At 41.9% G+C, this 20,949-nt stretch overlaps 1 protein-coding gene across 2 annotated transcripts in view; it reads left to right on the plus strand.

Moving 5' to 3' along the window:
* Positions 1-20,949, plus strand: part of LOC148020795 (homogentisate prenyltransferase) — a 130,229-nt gene that overhangs the window by 78,235 nt on the left and 31,045 nt on the right. For both annotated transcript variants that reach the window (XM_087698605.1, XM_087698606.1), the window contains 3 exons: positions 5,157-5,382; positions 20,300-20,373; positions 20,484-20,576. In XM_087698605.1, coding sequence (XP_087554731.1) covers positions 5,157-5,382; positions 20,300-20,373; positions 20,484-20,576 — 393 coding nt within the window. The remainder of the gene's footprint in view (positions 1-5,156; positions 5,383-20,299; positions 20,374-20,483; positions 20,577-20,949) is intronic.

Here is a 20,949-nt window from a genome sequence, read left to right on the forward strand (position 1 = left end):
ATGTAAGAAGGAGGCTTTTACATCCATTTGTATGAGTTCCATGTCCATAGATGCAACCAAGCCCAAGATGGTTCACAGAATAGTCATTTTGACTATAGGAGAAAATATTTTATCAAAATCAATTCCATGTTCTTGCTTGTACCCTTTAGCAACCAAGTGTGTCTTGTACTTGGGCAAAGAACCAGATGCGACTTTCATTTTGTAAACCCATTTGCAGGGTAGCACTTTTTGTCCTTTTGGTAAATGTACCAAATCCCAAGTGCCATTCTTCATGAGAGATTCCATTTATGATAGCATTGGTTTTTGCCATTTCTTACTATCTTGTTTGCCCATTGCTTCTTGGAAGCATGACGGTTCACCACAATCTATTAACGTGACATAATCAGCCACATAGTTTACTCCAGGAACAAATGTATTTGGCTGTTTTTGCACTCTGGTCGACCTACGAACCCAGTGGTTAAAATTTGCTAGCTGTTCAGCTTGCAAATCTACATTAACAGCTTGCTGTTTTGCAGGTTCACCATGCCGTATAGCTGGTTTAGGTTGTTCCAGGTGCAGATGTTATTGCTGAATTTGTGGGACATTATGGGCAAGATCCTGCCGATCATTTTCAGCATCATTCCCTGCATCTTTAGGGACATTTACAATAGTTTTTTGCTGCTGTCTAACGAGCATTCGTTGCTGTCCTATTGGTATATCCTCCCGGAATACAACCCTTCTGACCTCCTCTGTTCTTTTGGGCTGTTTGTGCATGCGATCTTCTCGGAAGATGACATCATTGCTGCGTACTATTTTTCTTTTCTCGGGATCCCATAATCTATACCCCATCTCACCTTCATCACCATATCCTAGGAAAATACATTTACAGGACATTGGCTTAAGTTTGCTGCGTTCTTCCTTGTGTATGTGCACAAATGCCTAGGTGGTGTGCCTGACCATGCTTCTTGAGGGAACCGCCCCCCCCCCCCCTAAATTCTTATTCCTCCTTAAAGATAATTGTGGCATTTGACATATATCCGAATATACTAACAATAAGGGTGAAGACTTTAGAGAAAAAGATTTTTTGTGTGACATTTGAGCATGTTTACCATAAATACAATGATCACACTGTTCAAAATCAGCATATCTCAAGGATGGTAAATAACCCAAACGAGAGAGCACTTTCATTCCAGATTGACTCATGTGTCCTAATCGGCTATGCCACAAATAATCACTTGGCTGCCTAGTTATGGTGACAACATTGACACGTACACTAGATACATGCAAAGGATACAAAGTATCACTTTTGGACCCCTTGGGAACAATGTGGGAGCCCTTACATATTTTCCATTTGCTATCCCCAAAGGTGGTGTGATAGCCTTCATCATCTAGCTACGTTATGCTTATCAAGCTCTTCTTGAGCTCAACTGACTGAAAATTGAGTTAAACTCATTCAAATGTACAGACATGGCTGTACCCTCTTTCATGCGAAAATCCATCAGTTTTTTCAGCCAATAAACCTTGTTGGTTGCAGTTTTTTGAGCATACAATTCTTCAAGCCTTTGCCACATTGCATATGCTGAATTCAGCTTCTCAATGTTGAAGAGCAAGTTGTCTGACATTGAGAGCTCAATGGTAGACCGAGCAAGCTTGTCCAAGTCATCCGACTCATCTTGTTCTATGTCAGCTGGTTTGATTTCCTTTGTTTTAATGGGCTTTACATGTTTCTTCTGCACCGAGACATTGTAGCATTGTTTTTGCCAAATTGCAGAATTCTGTGCACCCTCAAGTTTCTTAATGTGCAAAAGATTACTGCTGTCACTGTTTCCAGCCATAATTTGCAGTCCCAAATTGACTAACGAGCCACCAAAGGCAAGCCCAAATGTGACACAAGCGACCACAGTACACAAGAGTAGCAACCAACAATGAAAATCCCAAGATTGCAGAAATTTCAGATTTGCAAATAGATTTTCAGAATTAAAAAATGTTGTTTGCTGCAATCCTCAAGCAATTTCTGACACATTTAGAGACCAAGCCACTAGTTACATGTGAAATCCCCAAAATTTCACTGCAATTTCTGCTCCAAAGGTATTCCCGAATATAAATTTGACAATTTGGATCAAAAGCTCCAAAATTTTAGAGGATAATCCGTTCAGATTGCATCAATTCAAGTACCCAAGTGCATATGCCAGGCAATTCTTGCAGAAATTGATGAAATTATGCAAAAGCCCCAAATTTTTCGGGTCTGATGTGCACAAATTTAACTGAAATTGAAGAAATTTCATTGAAATGTGAAAAGCCCAAAAATTTCACGGGCAAATGTGTACTAATTTTGCAATTTCTGAGTTAGATTGTCCACTTCTGCACTAAAGTCCCCAAATCCGGAAAAAACCCCAATTTTCCTAGAGCAGATGTGCACAGATTTGTATTCTGTGCTTGTATGCGCGAACGTCTGCTAGAGAAGGGAGAGGAAACTGAAAACAAAAATTTTCAGATAAAAAATCATTGATTGCCCATTCCACATCTGCCGCCCAGCGGGGTCCGTCTGGTCATCGCGTCTTGGCGACACCGCCCTCATCGTGCTTCCATGAGAATCATCACTTGTTGGACTGCTTTGCCTTTAAGCATTGTCTACCTTGACTGATTCATTCAATCAACATACATTATTCATGTAGTTTGATCTTCTTCTCCTTATTTTTGCATTTTGCATTTTGCATTTCTGTCCATATTCATACATTCTATGTTTCCTTAGTGCAAACCCTAGCATAACGTAATAGGGATTGGAAGCCTCGTTGGAGTTTTATTCCCCTTTTGGAGCTGTTGGCATTGTCAATATTGCCATGAGAGTTACAGTTTGAGAGGTCATATAGGGCAACCTCTTTTGAATGATGCAAGACATTGATGGATTCATGGAGAAAGACATTGTGGATTCGAGTTTGGAATTTGCGGTTGATGATTTTCAGGATGATGGAGAATAAGATGAAATAGGCAAGGGCTGCAAGCTAGCCGTTGATCCTTTGGGCTCAAGCATTGTGGAGGGCCCTCAGTTCGGGCTGTTTTCCTCAACAAGAGAGAATCGATGGGTTGCAATACATGGTTGCTCAAGCTGGCAACATGATGACTGATTATGTTTATACAAATGAAGGGAAAGCAGCTAGTTTGCCAGATGATGTGTAGTGGCAGTTTTGGGGACAGACACTTTGCTCTAGCAGATTGCAGCCTTCCATGAGAGGACTGCTATCTTCTATTTCTCAGAATGCAAGGATGATCTTGAGACACGGTAACATTGAGCAGATTCTGATGTAGACATGTCTGTGCGTGTGCATGAGCTTGAGGTTTTGTCTCTTCAATAGTGTGTGTCTCCTCTTAGGCAAGAGTGGGCAAATGGGTTTGCCTAATCTTAGGCCTAAGGGCAAGGCTTGTCTTACCTCTCAGGAATGAGACCCAAAGGAAGCTCGTTGGGTGTTTGTGGTGAATTGCCATGTGCGCCAAGAATCCCATTTTGCTCCATTGCATCCACCCCATCCAATGTTGCTTAGACATTCCGATGGCAAGGAAAATGATTTCTAAGCCTTAAGTCTTCTCGAATGCTAGAGGTGGGTGCGGCCAATAAAAATACTTTAGATTCTGCTTTGTAGTTAGATGCTTGGGGAAGATTTCTTACTTCGAGGGATGCTCTTTGTATTCAGCAGTAGCAATATCTGTCTCAAATGACAATTCTTGGTGTCCAAAGGGCGGACCTTGTGGATCTCATCCATAGTGAGACGGAGAAGTTCTAGGCAGGCAAGTCGGGAGATCCAAATGGGCAGGCAAGTTTGCAGCTACTAAAGGGAAAGCACTGCAACAATAGTTTTATGGAATGCAAAGGATGTTTCACTTGGTTGTAAACAATAAAGAATTTGGAGGACTATGTCTGCTGGTAATTGGGATGTATTTTGTGCAATAAAACACAAGCAACACTGAATGGCTGGTGCCATCCATATACTGTTTTCTCTAGTGGTCATGCTCCTCATAGATCTTGGTTATGTTGGCTGTTTGTTCCTCTTTGCAGCCATCATTACTCCATGAGGATGATTCTTGATAGTGGAGATTATGCATTAGGGCGAGGTTCTATGGTTGGTAGGAGTGGGGATTCTTTGTTGGAGCATTTTTTGACTTTGCAGTTGGCCTGGAGATCATTCGGATGACCTCATCACTTGTACTAACTGGTTGAAATGTAGACTTCAGGCTTTTGAGGATGAACTAGGTGCAAAATATAATTTGTTTAGATGCGTTGCATGACAAAAAGAGTATGGTTTTTTTCTCGTCTCCGTCGGAAATATGTGCATGAACAGATTGCCCACTTGCTGAATACCCAGGAGGCTATGCTTATTGACCCTCAACATATCATTCAGATGCATGTGGAGAGAGAGGTCACACAAAATGATTCCACCGAAAGCTTGGTATATGGATAGGTTTTCATAGGCCTGAATAGCCCAAAATATTCCTAGAATATGTAGTGATCTTCCGAGATGCATCCAAATAAAAATCTAGATGGATGACTTCTACAATTTACCACATGTGCATTCTAGAAAGTACCTGCAGTATATAGTCAATTACTTACATATGTTGCTTAATGTGCATGACATATCTATGGTGAGACAGGTATACATCACAGCATCATGTGATATATTTAACTTTCATGAATGTAGACAGTAAAAGTACAATAATTATGATGAATTCACATGTATTGTGCTTAGAGGATACATGTGCTTGTTTATATTTGGGAGAATATAGTTAACATTCTCGATTAGGATACTTTTGAGTCCACTACTTCTGATGTTTACATTTGCTTCTAAGATCCTTGCACCCATCTCTCTCCAACAACCTTGTTACTTCAATTTGGACAGACCTTAATGTGATCATTTTCACGTTGCTGCATGCATTCCCAAAAAAAAAAGAAAATCGCCATTCCCATTTTCTCCCTTTCTCCTTCTCCCAATGGGAAAAGACACAAGAAAGAAGAAAGAATAGAGAGACAAAATGTATGTCATATTTTGAAGATAGGGAGGGAGGGAGGCAAGCTTGGTTTAAACTGCAAATAAGTATTTTTAGCTTGTGAATCAATATTAGTGCTTGTGATTTTCAACATGTAGCGAATTTGATTGTGATACTAAGGTTGCATGTGCATGTTGCAGGGTTAACAAGCCATTTTTACCTGTAGCTGCAGGAGACCTGTCTGTTCCCGCTGCATGGACTTTAGTTCTGACTCTTGCATTAGTAGGTGTAGCTATTGTAGCAACAAATTTTGGTCCCCTTATTACTGGACTTTACACAGTTGGTCTGTTCCTTGGTGCAATCTACTCTGTTCCACCATTAAGGTTGAAGAGGTTTGCTGTCGCAGCATTCTTGATAATTGCTACTGTAAGGATCTGCCCAATCTCTGTGAACTTTGTTGATCGTATGATTTTTTTTTCACATGCTCTTTTATGTTTTTAGTCCTGTAAAGACAACTGAACTTGTAGCTTGATGAGAAAGTTAAGTAATGCCTTCAATCTCAAACAGCTGGGCTTTTCAATTGCGGACCTTTGCTTACATTCTCAAGTCTCAAAGTGACTTTGTACTCTTTTTATTAATTGCAAATGAGAGGAACTTTGTGATTCAGGTAGGCTTGTCTTTTACCTTGTGTGTTGTTTGAATTTTTCTATGTTTTCTTTTTTATGGTTTGGAGAACATAATTTTGACTGCACAAATGCAGAAGTACAGATAATAGGACGTGGAAACCATCAAATGCCATATGTCACATATTTTGACCAGATTTGCCTACTACAATATTGAGATGCTGAAGGTATTGGGACAAGAGAGACAGGGGACAAAAGATAAATATTTGCATTGGTGTCCATTACACGAATAGTCTGAGAGTCAAGAATGTTGTATGTTCTTCAGGAACAGTCCAAAGTAAGTTTGAAGAAATGATATTGTCTAGAGAAAATAGCTCAATATATGTAAGCAGTGGTCGGGTGGCCTCTTGACAGCTGAGCATCAGATGCAACTTTTATCAGGTAAAAGTCAGGGATTAGAGGAGGAGCTTAGAGGTCAGATTTGCAACTGCTATCATTAGGACCTAGAGATTCATTTTCCTTTAGGCTTATTCTAGAGAGAACCAGCAATTGTTGAAGAGAGAGGTTGAGGCAATCCCTTCTCTTCATAACCAGGTGACTTCTGAGTCTGGGCACAGACTAGGTCAGGGAACATACCTTTCATGGGGCCAATTTCATTCAAAAACTGCTGGCACTGTGGGAAAGTGCTTCAGCTTTAGCAACTTTCTGACAGAGGTACAAAGACAGTTAACGAGAACTCAAAGGAGGCATGATGATGTAGTCTATCCTGGAGGAAATTACTGAGGAGCAGAGGACAGATCCACCAACTTCATAAACTTGTATTGGTCAATTCTATGTTGATGTGATGCTGTTGGTTGTAGCCACAGGGATATAGGAACTCTTCTATTTCATAATTTCAGGGGATGGCAAGCTCACGTGCCAAGAGCTTGACCTGATAAAGTACTCTAAACGTATAGGTAAAGGATTAATATATACTTCATATTGCTAAAGGAAATTTACTAGGAAATTCAAAATTTTTTCTAGATATTGTGGGCCTTTGAATTTAAAAGGAAATTGATGGTTCTATTGACCATTGCAAAGCTCGTTTACTTGCTAAGGGCTATACCCAGCAGCAAGGCATTGATTTTGAGGAGACTTTTGCTCTTTCTTGGATTACTATCATCAGATGAGTTGTTGCTCTTGCTGCCCGCTTTCATTGGCAAGTACGTCAGCTGGATATCAACACTACATTCCTTCATGGCTACTTAACTAAAGAGGTTTATTTATCCCAACCTCCTGGTTTTGAAGTCAAGGGTTCTGAAAGTAAAGTTTGCTGTTTGAAGAAAGCCCTCTATGGTTTAAAGCACACTTCTTGGGCTTGCTATGCCTGCATTCCTTCTCATGTGCTTCGTCTTGGCTTTGCTACTGTATATATTCAACGTGATGGTTCAGATTTTGTGATACTTATTCTCTATATTGATGATATACTTCTGATAGGGATTGATGCTGGTCAAAATGCAACTTTCAAAAGGCACATTGCTAGGACACAGTGCAAGTACATTGGACAGCTTCTTTAGCACTTTCAGTTTGAGGATTGTAAGCTTGTGTATACTCCCTTGGAGCTTGGACGCAGATTCTCTGTTGATGATAATCGATCTTTTGATATTAATCCTTATCAACAGGTTGTTGGATGTCTAATTTATCTATGTCATTCTAGACTAGATCTTTAGTTTGCAGTCTCGTAGCTGGGAAGATTTATCTCAAGCCTTGTCTTCTTTAATGGTAGGTAGTGAAGCATGTCTTCAGATATCTCAAAGGCACTCAATTAGTTCGGCTTCTTTTGTAAGGTTGATTCTTTACTTACCATGCATGGGACATAGACAAGGATTGGGCTGGTTGTTTAAACATCCATGTCTCTCATAGTGGCATTTGTTTTATTTTGGTATATCCTTGTTTCTTGATTTAGCAAGTAGACCACAGTTGCTACTTCCAGTTGTGAAGTTGAGTACAAGGCACCATTAATACTCATTGCGAAGTGTGTTTGGCTCCGCAAGTTACTTGTAGGATCTCCATTTATACTAGACAGCTCTAAGACTTCTCTACACTAACAATTAGAGTGCTTTGGCTATTACATGGGTTAAAGTTTTCCATGATAGTACAAAACATACTAAAGCTCATTATCATTATGTTCGTGATGTGCATGTTAGTAGGAGACATTCAATTGTCTATATACTTGCTAAAAACAATTTGGGAGATCTTTTCAAGAAGGCTCTCCCTTGACCAAGGTTTCAAGCTTTTTAGCAAGCCTTGAACTTGATACCTTAGGTGTCATGATTTGTTGTACTCTGTATTGCCATAGGTTGCCCATGTCATGGATGGGAGTTTAGATTTGTAGGTTGTCTCGCGGGCTCCACATTGATGTTCTTTGTCCATTGGTTTGGGCCTCTCATCTAGCCCTAATTGTCACTTAGGACATTTAGGAGCCCTTGTATTGTTAGGGCTAGGTTTTCTTATGATGGTTAAGATATCTAGCCCTAGGGTTTTCTATAAAAGCTTGTTTTTTACATATAAGTACATAAGTGTAGTCATTATTCAATTGTGTCTTTCATTCATTGATTGAGTATATCCTTTCATATTTGTGATTGAATATCATTGTGCTTCAACTCTCCCTTTTTTTTGTAAAAGGTAATTGTATTGATTACGAAAGAAGTACAAGATTACAAGATTATAGATGCAAGATGTCTCTAGGCCATCATGCACAAAAAGATACAAAGTCAAGGCAATGGAGCATAGGAGATTGCCGTATGTTAAGGAACTAAATTCTCCTGAGGGAGAAGATCAGCATATTGGATAAGATCTAACTACCAATATAGGCGACCCTTAATTTTGGCAATATGTCCTTGAAAACTTGCTCTTGAATTGAAGAAGAAAGCATTCTAGGTGACCCAATTATGCCAACAACCCCAAAAGCTAAGAAAACGAAACATAAGCTCCATACGTTGCTGTGGTGGGGTGGGATATTTTGGCTAGGCCCATTTAGAGACATGTAGAAATGGGCCTACCACAACTCTCCAAATATTGGACAAGAAAGTCGAGATTTTCCTGGCCAAAGGGTAGGCGATAAATTGATGATGTGAGGACTCCACAATGATCGTGCAAAAGAAGAAATCGTCATTCGATATTTGGCGCTTTGAAAGAGCTGAGGCGAGGGGCAGCCCACCAATGATCACTCGCCAAAGAAAGACCTTGCATTTAAAGGGTGTCTTATTTAGCTAGCCCTCCATCCTAGTCATCTTCCACAAGGCCTTAGATTTATGCATACTGCAAGTCACATTGGCTTTATCGACTAGCAAATGATGATCCTTAATTGTGAGGTGATAAACTTGGTTAGCTGAAGCCTTTTGAAGGTTAAGAGGGCTAGGAAGGTCTACTCTTGCCAGGGACGACCATGAATAGGTATAGGAAAAGGTTGCATAGATTGCAGCATCGTGTCAAGCTGATCCCATAACTCATGATACCCACGAGGACTTTGATAAAGTCTCCTTGCTCTGCGGAAGGACATGAACACTCCACAGTTGAGGATAGTAGCATCAGTAATAGAAGTAAAACCTAAAAGTGCCATATGGTTAAATTTGGGTTGATCCTCGTATTTCCCATCTCAGGAGAGCATAGCCAGCAGCTCGAGCTTTGAAAAGAATTAGCCGTTGAGCAATCCTCCGTAGGATGCCAATGCACCTTTCGAAGCAAGCTCCAAGAACAAACCAAGTGATTTACCAAAGAGGAGGAAGGTGTCGAAAAGCAAGCATCAGAGTTAAGAATGTGCCATCATGAAGCCTATATGCTAGTATTACGGTGGATTAATAGACCCCAATATTCCAAGAAAAAACAGACAATAAAGGCCTAGGGGTGATTGTTAGCTCACATAGCTTGAAAGAGTGACGAGCAAAGAGCCACCATGTGAGTCTTCACATCAAGAATAGCTCCACCGCCCAACTTTTAGGGGTGCAGGCATGACTCCAAGCACTCCAAGAAATTCTTGCATGCAAAGAATCCTTTTTCCACAACATGAAGCGTACATGGTTTGTAAGGGCATTCAGAGTGGTAGTAGTCTAAGGTAAAAGTGGGAGGAAACAAGTTAGGGAAATGAGATCAATGACACCACCCTTTAACATCACTCCGGAGGGTGCATCAGCATTGATCGTATATATCAAATTAGATTGTTACATGATACAGACCCCGACGTTCCATTACAGGAGCTGACTTAGTAGTTCAGTGCGGCCCTACACATCGTTGCAGGTGTAGCCTTCCCACACTCATGACCCACACAGAGAGCCTCCACTAGGGTGACACCTCGGAACAGTTGGTATGATGATGAGTGCCGTGAGACCAGAGCACAACTACAGAGAGAGATAGCACTGGGGTCCACTACCCACAGGCAGGCACAAATACTCTTTACGCGCCTCACACGGTGGAAGAAGAGAACATTCTTGGCCCAGCTGGAGCGAGGCCTATATAAGTTATTCTTGAGCCAGGACTCTAGAGAGGCTTGGAGGCTTTTCAGAGAGCATTGCCCGACCACACCTATTATGTCCACCGCTGTATGGGAGGAGTATGCAGCTAGTCTTTTTACTGTGGAGGGTCAACCACCTCTTCCTAACCCACTTGAGCCTTGTCTAGAGACCACCACTTTCTTTACAGAAAGTAGGGTCCGAGAGGCCATTGATAGACTTAGCAGAGAAAAGGCACAAGATCATGATGGATTAGTAGCCGAGCACTTGATCCATACTAGAGATTTGGTGGCAAGATTCCTAGCTTACATGTTTAATAGAGCCATGTGTGAAGGCCTACTAGAAAGCTAGAGCACGGACACTATCCTCAAGTCAGGGGACCCTACTCTACCTAGTAACTATCGGACTATCATGGTTGGGCATACATTGGCTAAGTTATATGCTTCCATCCTTGAGCATGGGTTAAGCAAGCGGGCAGAGATGTGGGGTCTTAGAGAACACAGACAGGCTGGCTTTAGGAGAGGCTTCTCCACATTGGATCGCATCCTCACACTCAGAGTGATCATTGAGGAGGGAAGGGCCCATGGCCGATGGACCTACTACTGCTTTGTGGACTTCCACAAAGCCTTTGACATAGTACCGAGAGACAGGTTGATAAATAGATTGCATGCCATGGGAGTACCCGAAAGAGGTCAGTTGGGGTGTTTTGGCACTGTATGAGAGAGTTGTGGGCAGAGTACGGACAGATGAGGGCCTTTCGGCACCTATTTACTCCACCATTGGGGTGAAGTAGGGATGCCCCCTCTGTTCGACATTATTTGGCCTGTACATTGATGGGATTGCTGATTACATTTCACAGGAAGAAGATAGAGGAGCTCCACTAGCTGGCACTTGGATACCTCTCCTATTGCATGCAGATGACATTGTATTGATAGCTGCCTCTCCAGAGGGTCTATAGCGACACTTGGATGCACTATACTCCTATACTTTGGACAGTGGGCTTTTAGTTAACCTTGGTAAAACCAAGGTGATGGTATTTAATACTACACCACAGTGGGTCAGGAGATCAGTACCTAAATTCACATATGGATGTGAGGAGTTGGAGTATGTAGATTCTTATACATACCTAGGAGTCTTATTTACAGGGCCCACCTTTTCTATGCGAGAGGTAGCAGACACTAGACTGACTCGCGGATACACAACACTAGGTGGTTTGGAGAGAATGTGCTCACAGGTGCTATTCCAAGAACCCCGGACCAAGCTATGGCTCTTCGATACACTGGTCACATCCAGACTACTTTATGGAGTACAGATATGGGGGCACAGTCTTGACCACTGTAGCAGATCATGGCGCACTTATGACGGATGGAGGTCGATGGAGAAACCCCTAGTGTCCCTGATATCCAGGATGATCAGATGTAAGGCCTCAGTGCCACATGAGATCATCAGAGCTGAGCTAGTAGCTACAGTGATTGTGGTAGAGGCCCTCACTTGATCGGTCGCATACATACATAGCCTATGGGACTTACCCAGACATAGATATGCACGGTTGGCCCTTGAGACGTCCAGGCAGCTTGCCAGAGAGAGTGATACTTCATGTTGGTATGCATAGATGTCGGCTTGGTTTGAGCTGCATGGCTTTAGCATGGACTAATTACTCCCTTGATGCATCGTCTCTTGATCTGAGCAGGTTAGAGATCCACAAGATCATCAGGATGGATCTTACCGAGTTGAATATCAGGCGGACATGATTGATGCCAGGGCAGGAGCTAGGGACAAAGATGGCTTTCTACCGCGAGCATTTCCTTCATACTATAGATGATGGATTTATTGTTCGCTCGAGGTACATGGACACCCACCTTTCCCATGGGATCAGATGTACTATTGGCCAGTTGCGCACCTCCTCACATCAGCTAGAGATTGAGACAGGCAGATATAGATCCATCCCACCAGAGGAGTGCATATGGCAGATATGCCAATTAGAGCGAGAGACAGAGGAGCATTATATCTGCTGCTGCCCACCGTATTACGAGGTCCGTGGTCGTTTCCACTGTCTCTTTAGAGACGTATTTGGACCACTATCCAGAGTCATGGATTTTACCGATTAGCAATGCCTTGGCCTCTTTCTTCTTGAGATACGATGGCTTCGTGACATGTGCCTCAGGAGTACAGCTGCTCCAGGACATCGAGGCCCTTCATAGAGGCAACTCATAGACTTCTTTGCAAAGGAGACTCAGAAGACTTCAATATAGTTACAGCCACAGTCCACATGAGAGCCTCTCTCACCTCCACAGTCCACACACAGACAAGGAGTACTGATTGATCGAGCCGTTCAGCTTAGCCGATCCAGACGTCCTAGGCCTCGACACAGACACCGATGACACCTTCATAGGTGGATACAGGGGATTATTGCTCGGGCTAGAGCTAGGTCCTCCATACCCACATGAGATTGTACCATTTAGAGTTCATTGTCACTAGATAGAGCTCTATGTTTTACACATAGCCCATAGTTAGTTTCCTTTCTTATTTTGCTTTGTGCTACATACATATTTTGCCCAAACAGTTATACCATCATACACATGATTGTAGCTCATGGTCTCATAGGTCATTTTGGCCTTTTGTAGACGTTAATATATCATTTCATTTCATTTCATTGCTCTCTCTCTCTCTCTCACTCTCAAAATGAGTGATTGTATTATATCGAATGATTAGAAGAATACAAAAGACACATGACTAAAAGAGTACAAACGTTAAGGCAAGCTCACTGAACAAACTGGCTAATGCCAATGCTCTAAATCATCTCTTGTCAAGATATTAGCGTACTTAGTAAGATCAAGTCGTCACTGAGGAAGTCCCTTAATCTTTGCAACATGACATTAGATGCACGAGGTGGCATAAAAAATGAACACATTGGGAGTGACACAAATATGCCATTAAACTTAGAATCTAAGAAAGTGAAGCAAAATCTTCATATGAGGTTGTGTTGGACTATGATGTTTAACCTCGCCAAAGACTCAATGAAAGGAATGCATTTTGGTCACTACCACAACATGCCAAATGTCAAAAAGGAGGGCCCAAATTCTTTGAGAAAAAGGACATGAGATGAATTTGTGATGGGAAGACTAAACTACAGTAGTATAGAAGAAACAATTCCCATCGGAAATATCCCTATGGTGAAGAGCCAATGCAAGGGAAAGACCATCCACCAACATTCTCCAAATGAATACCTTACATTTGAATGTGGCATCTTGTTGATTCATCCCTTCATCACTGCCAATTTCCACGAGGCTTCAGATTTGCGCAATCCCAAAGTGTGAGGGATCTTTGATCACGAGATGATAAATCTGATTAATCGAAGAAGACTCTACACTCAAACACCTTGCAGTGTCCCAAATTTTGCTAGGGACAATTAGAGTCTAGGATAGGAAAGGTTTGGCTGTCGTGCAAAAATTTGGAGACATCGCCCCAAAGATCATGGTAGCCATGAGGGACTTGAAAGACAGCAGCTAGAATTTCAATTCATTGCGCCCCAAAGATCATGGTAGCCATGAGGGACTTGAAAGCCAGCCAATCAGTTAGGTCTCGGAGCTTAGGTTGTCGATAAGACAGCAGCTGAAAACATTGAATAACTTTAGCCAACTTTGCCAATAAGGAGACTAGAAAAGCATCAAGTGGAGAATGAAGCCTCTCTCTCTCTCTCTAACACAGGTGCACTCGTGCATGCTCTCACACAATTACTCCACACTTCAATGAATGAAAAGATAGGGCTGTAAGCCTAACAAACTTTGTATGTGGTGCTACTTTTATACACAAATGGGATGTTCTCTTGTGAAATCTCTCTCTGTGTCTCTCTTTCACTTCTTGGTTCATCTCTCCCTTTCAAATTTGTTGCTTGATAGGTCCTAATAGCCAATATGGAATTGAAGGAGACTTCCTTCTTGTGCCTTCCTTCTTGTGAGTAAGCTATCCTTCACATGTTATGATGCCTCTACAAACAAATACGTTCGCAACCTCATCTGATGACTTGATGTTGTCCATTGCATTGTCAAAGCTCTAATTCCCTCTACTTTTTACTGCATCACTAGCTGTAGTATTCCTTTGGGAAGAAAAGAGGCTGTTCACTTCGGTGGGCTCATTGTCATCACTAAGTAAAGAATCAGCCCACAGTGAAGGAAACACTCAAGAGTGTATGAGCATGAGTAAAACACGGAGGACTGTTAATAATGCAAAAGCAAAGAATAAGAAGGCAATATGTGAATGAATGAAAAGAGAAAATATGATAGAAATGGAGCTGGAGATGTCCGACAATTAGTCTCTGGTGGGAGTGGATTGAGGGAGAGTGTTGAATAGTTTTGGCTCTGAGAATGGATCCCAAGTGCAGCAATACCATTGGCTCTGGAGTAGATGGAGGTGACTGGAGTTTAGGTGATGTCACGTGGCAGCCATGAGCCAATTGGTAAAGTCTATGATTGAAAAATTGCCTTGTAGGGCTTGGTGGTGAAATTGCAATAGCGAAAGAGATGGCAATGTTTGCAAGGAGGAGAAAAGGTGATGATGGCGAAGGCAATAAGGTTGATGTTGGAATGCCATTATTGCCTTTTGTAGAGACTCTTGAGCTTTTTGTCCTACCGCTTTAAAATAGCAGAACTCTATTTTGGTAAGATATCTTCATAGCATGATATGCAACTTGTGGGGAAAGATAATGCTCTTGAAGCATAAGAAAAACAAATTCCAATCAAGCCTCCTCTAGTGGAATGCCCAGGGATGCCTTTTGTAGAGAATCTTGAGCATTTTGTAGAAGGCATGTTGGTCTCTATGTAAGTAGGCTTCATCCTATTGAAACATCCACCCCTCCAAGCTTCTGTCATTTCATGAGAGTAGTATCGTGTTCTAGCCATAGAAACATGGGACATGAACAAGTATGTGGCTAGACGAGGGGATAATGGATGGCCAAACAAGAATGGAGATGGAGGGTGGGATGGCATGTTTAAAATCAGGAAAAACCTATTTGTATATTTTTGAAGGCATTCTATAAGAAAGAGTATTTTTGAACTTACAAAAAAACATATGCATGAATGTAGATACGTGTGTATGGATGTGAGAGTTTCCATGTGAACGCCATCTAGTAGTCCCTTTGTCAAGGATGGTACATGGGACAAAAATTGTCCACATCCAATGGATGAATGGACTAGTTTGATCCATCCTATCCAATGCGACACATCTAATGATGTACGATGGAATCTGATCCAAACTGTGCAACTATTTTAAATTGCTTGTTTGTGACCATTTGGGGTGGTTGTAGGCGTTCTTTAGGCTTCCTCTCCTACAACACATGTGCACACCCCTCCAATCTCTCTCTCTCTCTCTCTCTCTCTCTCTCTCTCTCTCTCTCTACCCTAACCCCACCCCCAATCCCACCACCTCCCTAGGGGGGTCCCCACTTACAAGATTTTCTCTTGAACTCTTCCCCTCTCTAATGTCAAGCTCTCTACTCTCAAACTCTCTCTCCTCAAGCTCTCTACCCCCTACTCCCTCAAGTTCTCCTTCGCCCTACCTCCACTCAACCTCTATTGTCAAGCTCTCCATCCTTTCTATCCTCAAGTTCTCTCCTGGTGTAAAGACTCTCAATGTTTGAAGTGTATTATTTTAAGTCCCAAAATTAACTATAGGCCGTAAAATTATTTGTATAGTTTTTTTGCATTGGAGCATGCCAAGATTTATTAGTTGATTAGTACTCTATGAGTATTAGATGGTGTTGTGTTCAATGGTGCGAGGATCGAGACATGCAGTGATTGTTTTTAGTAGCACAAAGATAGAGAGTGAGAGAGAGGGCAGAGTTGAGAGTAGAGTGAGCACGATTTGTGGGTACAATGAGTGCGTACCTCTTTAGGTTTTTTAGATAGATATATATATAAAAGTACAAGTACTAAGGGTGTATTCACACCCGAGCACATTTAAAAGGCACGACGGCCTTTATTCCCAACAACCTTCCACCTAAAGCCAATGTGCCTTAAGAGGAGAAAAGAATCAGCTAAGTCTAGGTATATACAAAGCTAAAATACATATATCTATCCAACTCCCATCATGTGTCGGCAATGAGCAAACTGCTCTGCTGGAAGACTCTTCATGAGAAGGTCTGCAGGATTATCATCTGTATGTACTTTGACAAGCTCAATGCCCTTGTTATCAAGTACATCTCTAATGAAGTGGTACTTCACATGTATGTGCTTCGTATTTGCATGAAAGACGGGATTCTGTGCTAGCATGATAGCACTCTGACTATCACAATAGAGAACATGTAACTCTGTAATGCCAAGCTCCCCCACTAGACGTGAAAGCCATAAAGTCTCCTTGCATGCCTCAGTGGCAGCCACATACTCTGCCTTTGTAGTAGACAATGCAACACACTTTTGTAGCATGGAGATCCAAGAGACTGCTCCTCCTGTGAAGGTAAACACATACCCAGAAGTGGACTTACTGCAATCCGCATGACTAGCATAGTCTACATCCGTAAAGCCAACGACAGATGCCTTCTGCTTTCCAAAACATATGCACAACTCCTTTGTGCCTTTGAGGTATCTCATAATACCTTTTACTGCTTCCCAATGCTTTTTACCAGGGTTTGCCATGTATTTGCTTACCACTCCCACTGCAAAGGCAATGTCAGGACGTGTAGCAACCATAGGATACATAAAACTGTCAACAGTTGAAGCATATGGTATCTTGGCTATTTCAGCCTTCTCATCATCAGTTGTAGGGCTGTTCTCTGCATTGAGTTTCAGATATGGAGGCAATGGAACCCCAATTATGTTTGCCCCCCTCCATATTAAAATGCTGCAAAACCTTGTAGATATACTCTTGCTGAGATAGATAGAGTAATCCTTTCGACCTATCTCTGGGTATTTGCATGCCAAGAATGTGATTAGCGTCACCAAGTTCCATCATGTCAAAGCTGCCATGAAGACTTTGCTTTAGTGAGTCCAATGCATGAGTATCCCTGCCAACATTCAGCATGCCATCAACATACAGAACCAAGATAATTAGGATACCATCTGCTGCCTTCTTGTGTACAAGCAGTGATTCACTTGACTTCTATGGAAACCTTGAGATTGCACAAATGTATCAAACTTATGGTACCATTCTCTTGGTGCTTGTTTCAGTCCATACAAACTTCTTTTTTAGTTTACATACTATCTTATCTTTCCCTTTTTCCACAAACCCTTTAGGCTGTTGCATATTTATGTCTTCATGCAGATCACTATGTAAGAATGTAGTCTTTACATCCATCTGTATGAGCTCCATATCTTCAGTTGCAACCAAGGCCCAAAATGGTTCTTAATGTAGCCATCTTGACTATAAGAGAGAAGATCTCATTCAAAGTCAACTCCATGTTCTTGCTTGTACCCCTTCGTAACCAATCTTTCTTTGTACTTTAGTGAGGAACTAGAAGTGACCTTCATCTTGTAAATCCATTTGCATGGAAGGGTTTTCTGCCCTTCAGGCAACTGCACCAAGTCCCAAGTGCCATTTTTGTCAAGAGATTCCATTTCTAACAACATGGCTTTATACCATTTCTTGCTGTGCTATCTATCCATTGCTTCCTTGAAGTAGACGGTTCACCACAATCTGTCAACATGACATAATCAGCCACATTGTTTGCACCAGGAATGAATCTATCAGGTTGTCTAGTAGCCCTAAATGATCTGCTAACCCAATGATCATTGTTTGTTGACTGTTGAGCATTTTCAGCTTGCTGTCCTGGCATTTCAGCCTGCAGTTCAGCATTAACAGCTTGCTGTCCTGGCTATTCCTACACATGTAGTGGCTCATTATCATGGGTTAGCTAGCTGATCATTTTCAGCATTATTTTCTGCAGGTTCATTTACAGCAGGTATTTGCTGCTGTACAACGGGCACATTTTGCTGTCCAAAAGGTATTTCTTCCCGAAATACAACCCTACGAACCTCCTCAGTCTTTTTGGTTTGTTTATGCATGCGATCTTCCCAGAAGATAACATCATTGATACGTACTACTTTCCTTTTCTCGGGATCCCATAATCTATAGCCCATTTCACCCTCGTCACCATGTCCTAGGAAAATGCATTTACAGAACTTTGGCTCAACCTTGTTGCATTTTTCTTTACGAATGTGCACGAAAGCCTCGCAGCCAAACACTTTCAGGTGAGCTTATGAAGGTGGCTTGCCCGACCACACTTCTTGGGGAACTCCCCTCGCCAAAGACCTGTTTGGTGAGTGATTAATCAAGTGTACGGCTGTCATAATAGCCTCTACCCAAAAACCATGGGGTAATGCAGCATGAGGTAGCATCGTACGGGCCTTATTCTTTATGGTCTGATTCATACGCTTTGCAACTCCATTTTGGGGTGGATTATGAGGGGCAGTGAGCTCCCTCGTTATTCCTTTGCTATCACAAAATGCTTGAAAGGCCTTGGACACATATTTCCCAACATTGTCAGAGCGAAGACACTTAAGTGTCTTATCAGTCTGATTTTCAACCAATGCCAAGAAATTTTTAAACTTGTCAAGCACTTTATCCTTGCTACGAACAGGATAAACCCATACCTTCCGTTTAGCATCATCCACAAAGGTGACAAAATATTTCTTTCCCCTTAAAGATAACCGTGGCATTTGACGTACATCGGAATGTACTAACTCTAGAGGAGAAGATTTCAGTGAAAGAGACTTCTTATGAGACGTCTTTGCATGTTTACCATAAACACAATAATCACAATGCTCAAAATCAGCATAATGAAGATAAGGCAAGTAACCCAAATGAGAGAGCACTTTCATTCCAATTTGACTCATGTGTCCCAACCAGCCATGCCACAAAGAAACACTTGGTTGCTTGGTCATGGCAACAACATGATCACTCACACTAGATATATGGAGAGGATACAAGGTATCACTTTTACAACCTCTGGCAATCACTCTAGATCCCTTACAGATATTCCATTTCCCATCACCAAAGGTGGTATGAAATCCATCCCCAATTAGGAGGAGTTTCCAAAAAAAAGAAAATTTTGAAGAAAAATACGTTTTTCGATGACGGGTCCGTTGACCCGTCAGGACTGTCAGCGCCTTGCTGGTCCCGTCTGTCGCGCGCCTGTGAAGTCGCCTGCTGGTCCTGTCGCATGCTGTGAAGTCGTCGCCACGCTGGTCAGCTCCCCGCTGGTCCCGTCCCGCTGGTCGTCAGCGCCGCTGGTCGTCAGCGCCGCTGGTCCTCTACATGATTGCTGTCAGTTTGTCATGTGCCCTGCAGCCAGTCAGTCGACTGTTTCACTCCACCGTCTGTGCTGACGCTTGCCTGCTATTCTTCTGACTCACTTGTCAAGTGCTACGACCTGATACTCCTTGGAAATGCGAACAACGCTCTGATACCAGTTTGTTGTGCTCAGTGGCGCGAGGATTGAGACACGGAGTGATTGTTAGCAAAGCAGAAAGACAGAGAGTGAGAGAGAGCGCACAATTGGGAGTAGAGTGAGCACGATTTGTGGGTACAATGAGTGTGTACCTCTTTAGGTTATATATATATATATATATATATATATATATATATATATATGTGTGTGTGTGTGTGTGTGTGTGTTCACACCCGAGCACATTTAAAAGGCACGAGGGCCTTTATTCCCAACAGATGGTACTAATCGGATGCCATCAGACATGACAACTATGCATGGGATGTTGCTGTAGGGCTCAGTTTGTTATGTGCCTTTGAGAATGGTGTTTTGACATCCTAGGATCCGTCCTTTGCTCTTGTTACTATGGTTTTACTTCTCAATCTCTGAAACCTATGTGGATGCGATGCGACCTGCTGTCTTGTCGTCTCCTCATATAATGCAGCCTTCTCTCTCTACAAGCTGCTTTTGTGGGACATGGGAACTCTAGGCTAAGTCATATTAAGGAACTTTAAAGCACAAGAATTTTTGCAGCAGCCAACTGGGGGTCAAATAACAGATGACTTCTTTTTGTTCAAAATTAAAGCCTAAGAAATACTTTTCATTTTGTACATAACAAAAGTTTCTGTAGTGTTTTGTATACTACAGGATGACATGTTTCCCAACCTGCTGCTGGTTCATGTCTAAATGCTCTGTTTAGTTGAGATCTAAAGAAAGTAAAAGTTTAGAGTGAGTAGCCATGGAATTGGATATTGTGGTGATTGGGTATAGATTGTCCAATATAGAGTGATACTAATGCACTGAGGGTTTGGCTGTAGGTTCGTGGTTTCTTACTTAATTTTGGAGTGTACTATGCAACACGGGCTTCTTTGGGTTTATCTTTTGGATGGAGGTCAGTCAATTATGAATGCTTAAGTTTCTGAACAAATTTTCTTTCCTCGCTTTGTTTGTTATATTGATGTCTGTGCTAACCCAATGTTGATGCTTGTAACTGGCTTGCAGTCCACCCGTTGTTTTTATCACAATCTTTGTAACTTTATTTGCTACGGTGATTGCCATAACAAAGGATCTGCCAGATGTGGAGGGTGATCGGAAGTAAGCATCCTTGCAATTACTTTGCCACCATGGAAGAGAAACTACTGTTTGCTTTAAGGATGATTTGACACTTTTTAGCCATATTTCTTTTAATCAAGTCTTGTCAAGAATGCAAATAACTCCACTCTATAGAGCACTCCATTGCATTTGCATTGTACAATGCCAAAAGTTTGGCAAGAAGAGGACCTAAAAAATACACGTTTATGTTTGTACAAGGAAACAGATTTGTCTAATGGTCTCAAAAAGACAATTGTCTGTTGGGTTGTGAAGTTGGTTTACCAAAAATATCCTCAACATACAGTCTGGCACAACATTCTATGCCTGGCAGTGTCATTTTCTTAGAAAACCTCAATACGAGAAAACAAATTTAGTT

The sequence above is a fragment of the Lygodium microphyllum genome, chromosome 18, assembly GCF_053477565.2.
Source record: "Lygodium microphyllum isolate KBCC chromosome 18, Lygodium_microphyllum_v1.1.10, whole genome shotgun sequence".
NCBI classification, from domain to species: domain Eukaryota; kingdom Viridiplantae; phylum Streptophyta; class Polypodiopsida; order Schizaeales; family Lygodiaceae; genus Lygodium; species Lygodium microphyllum.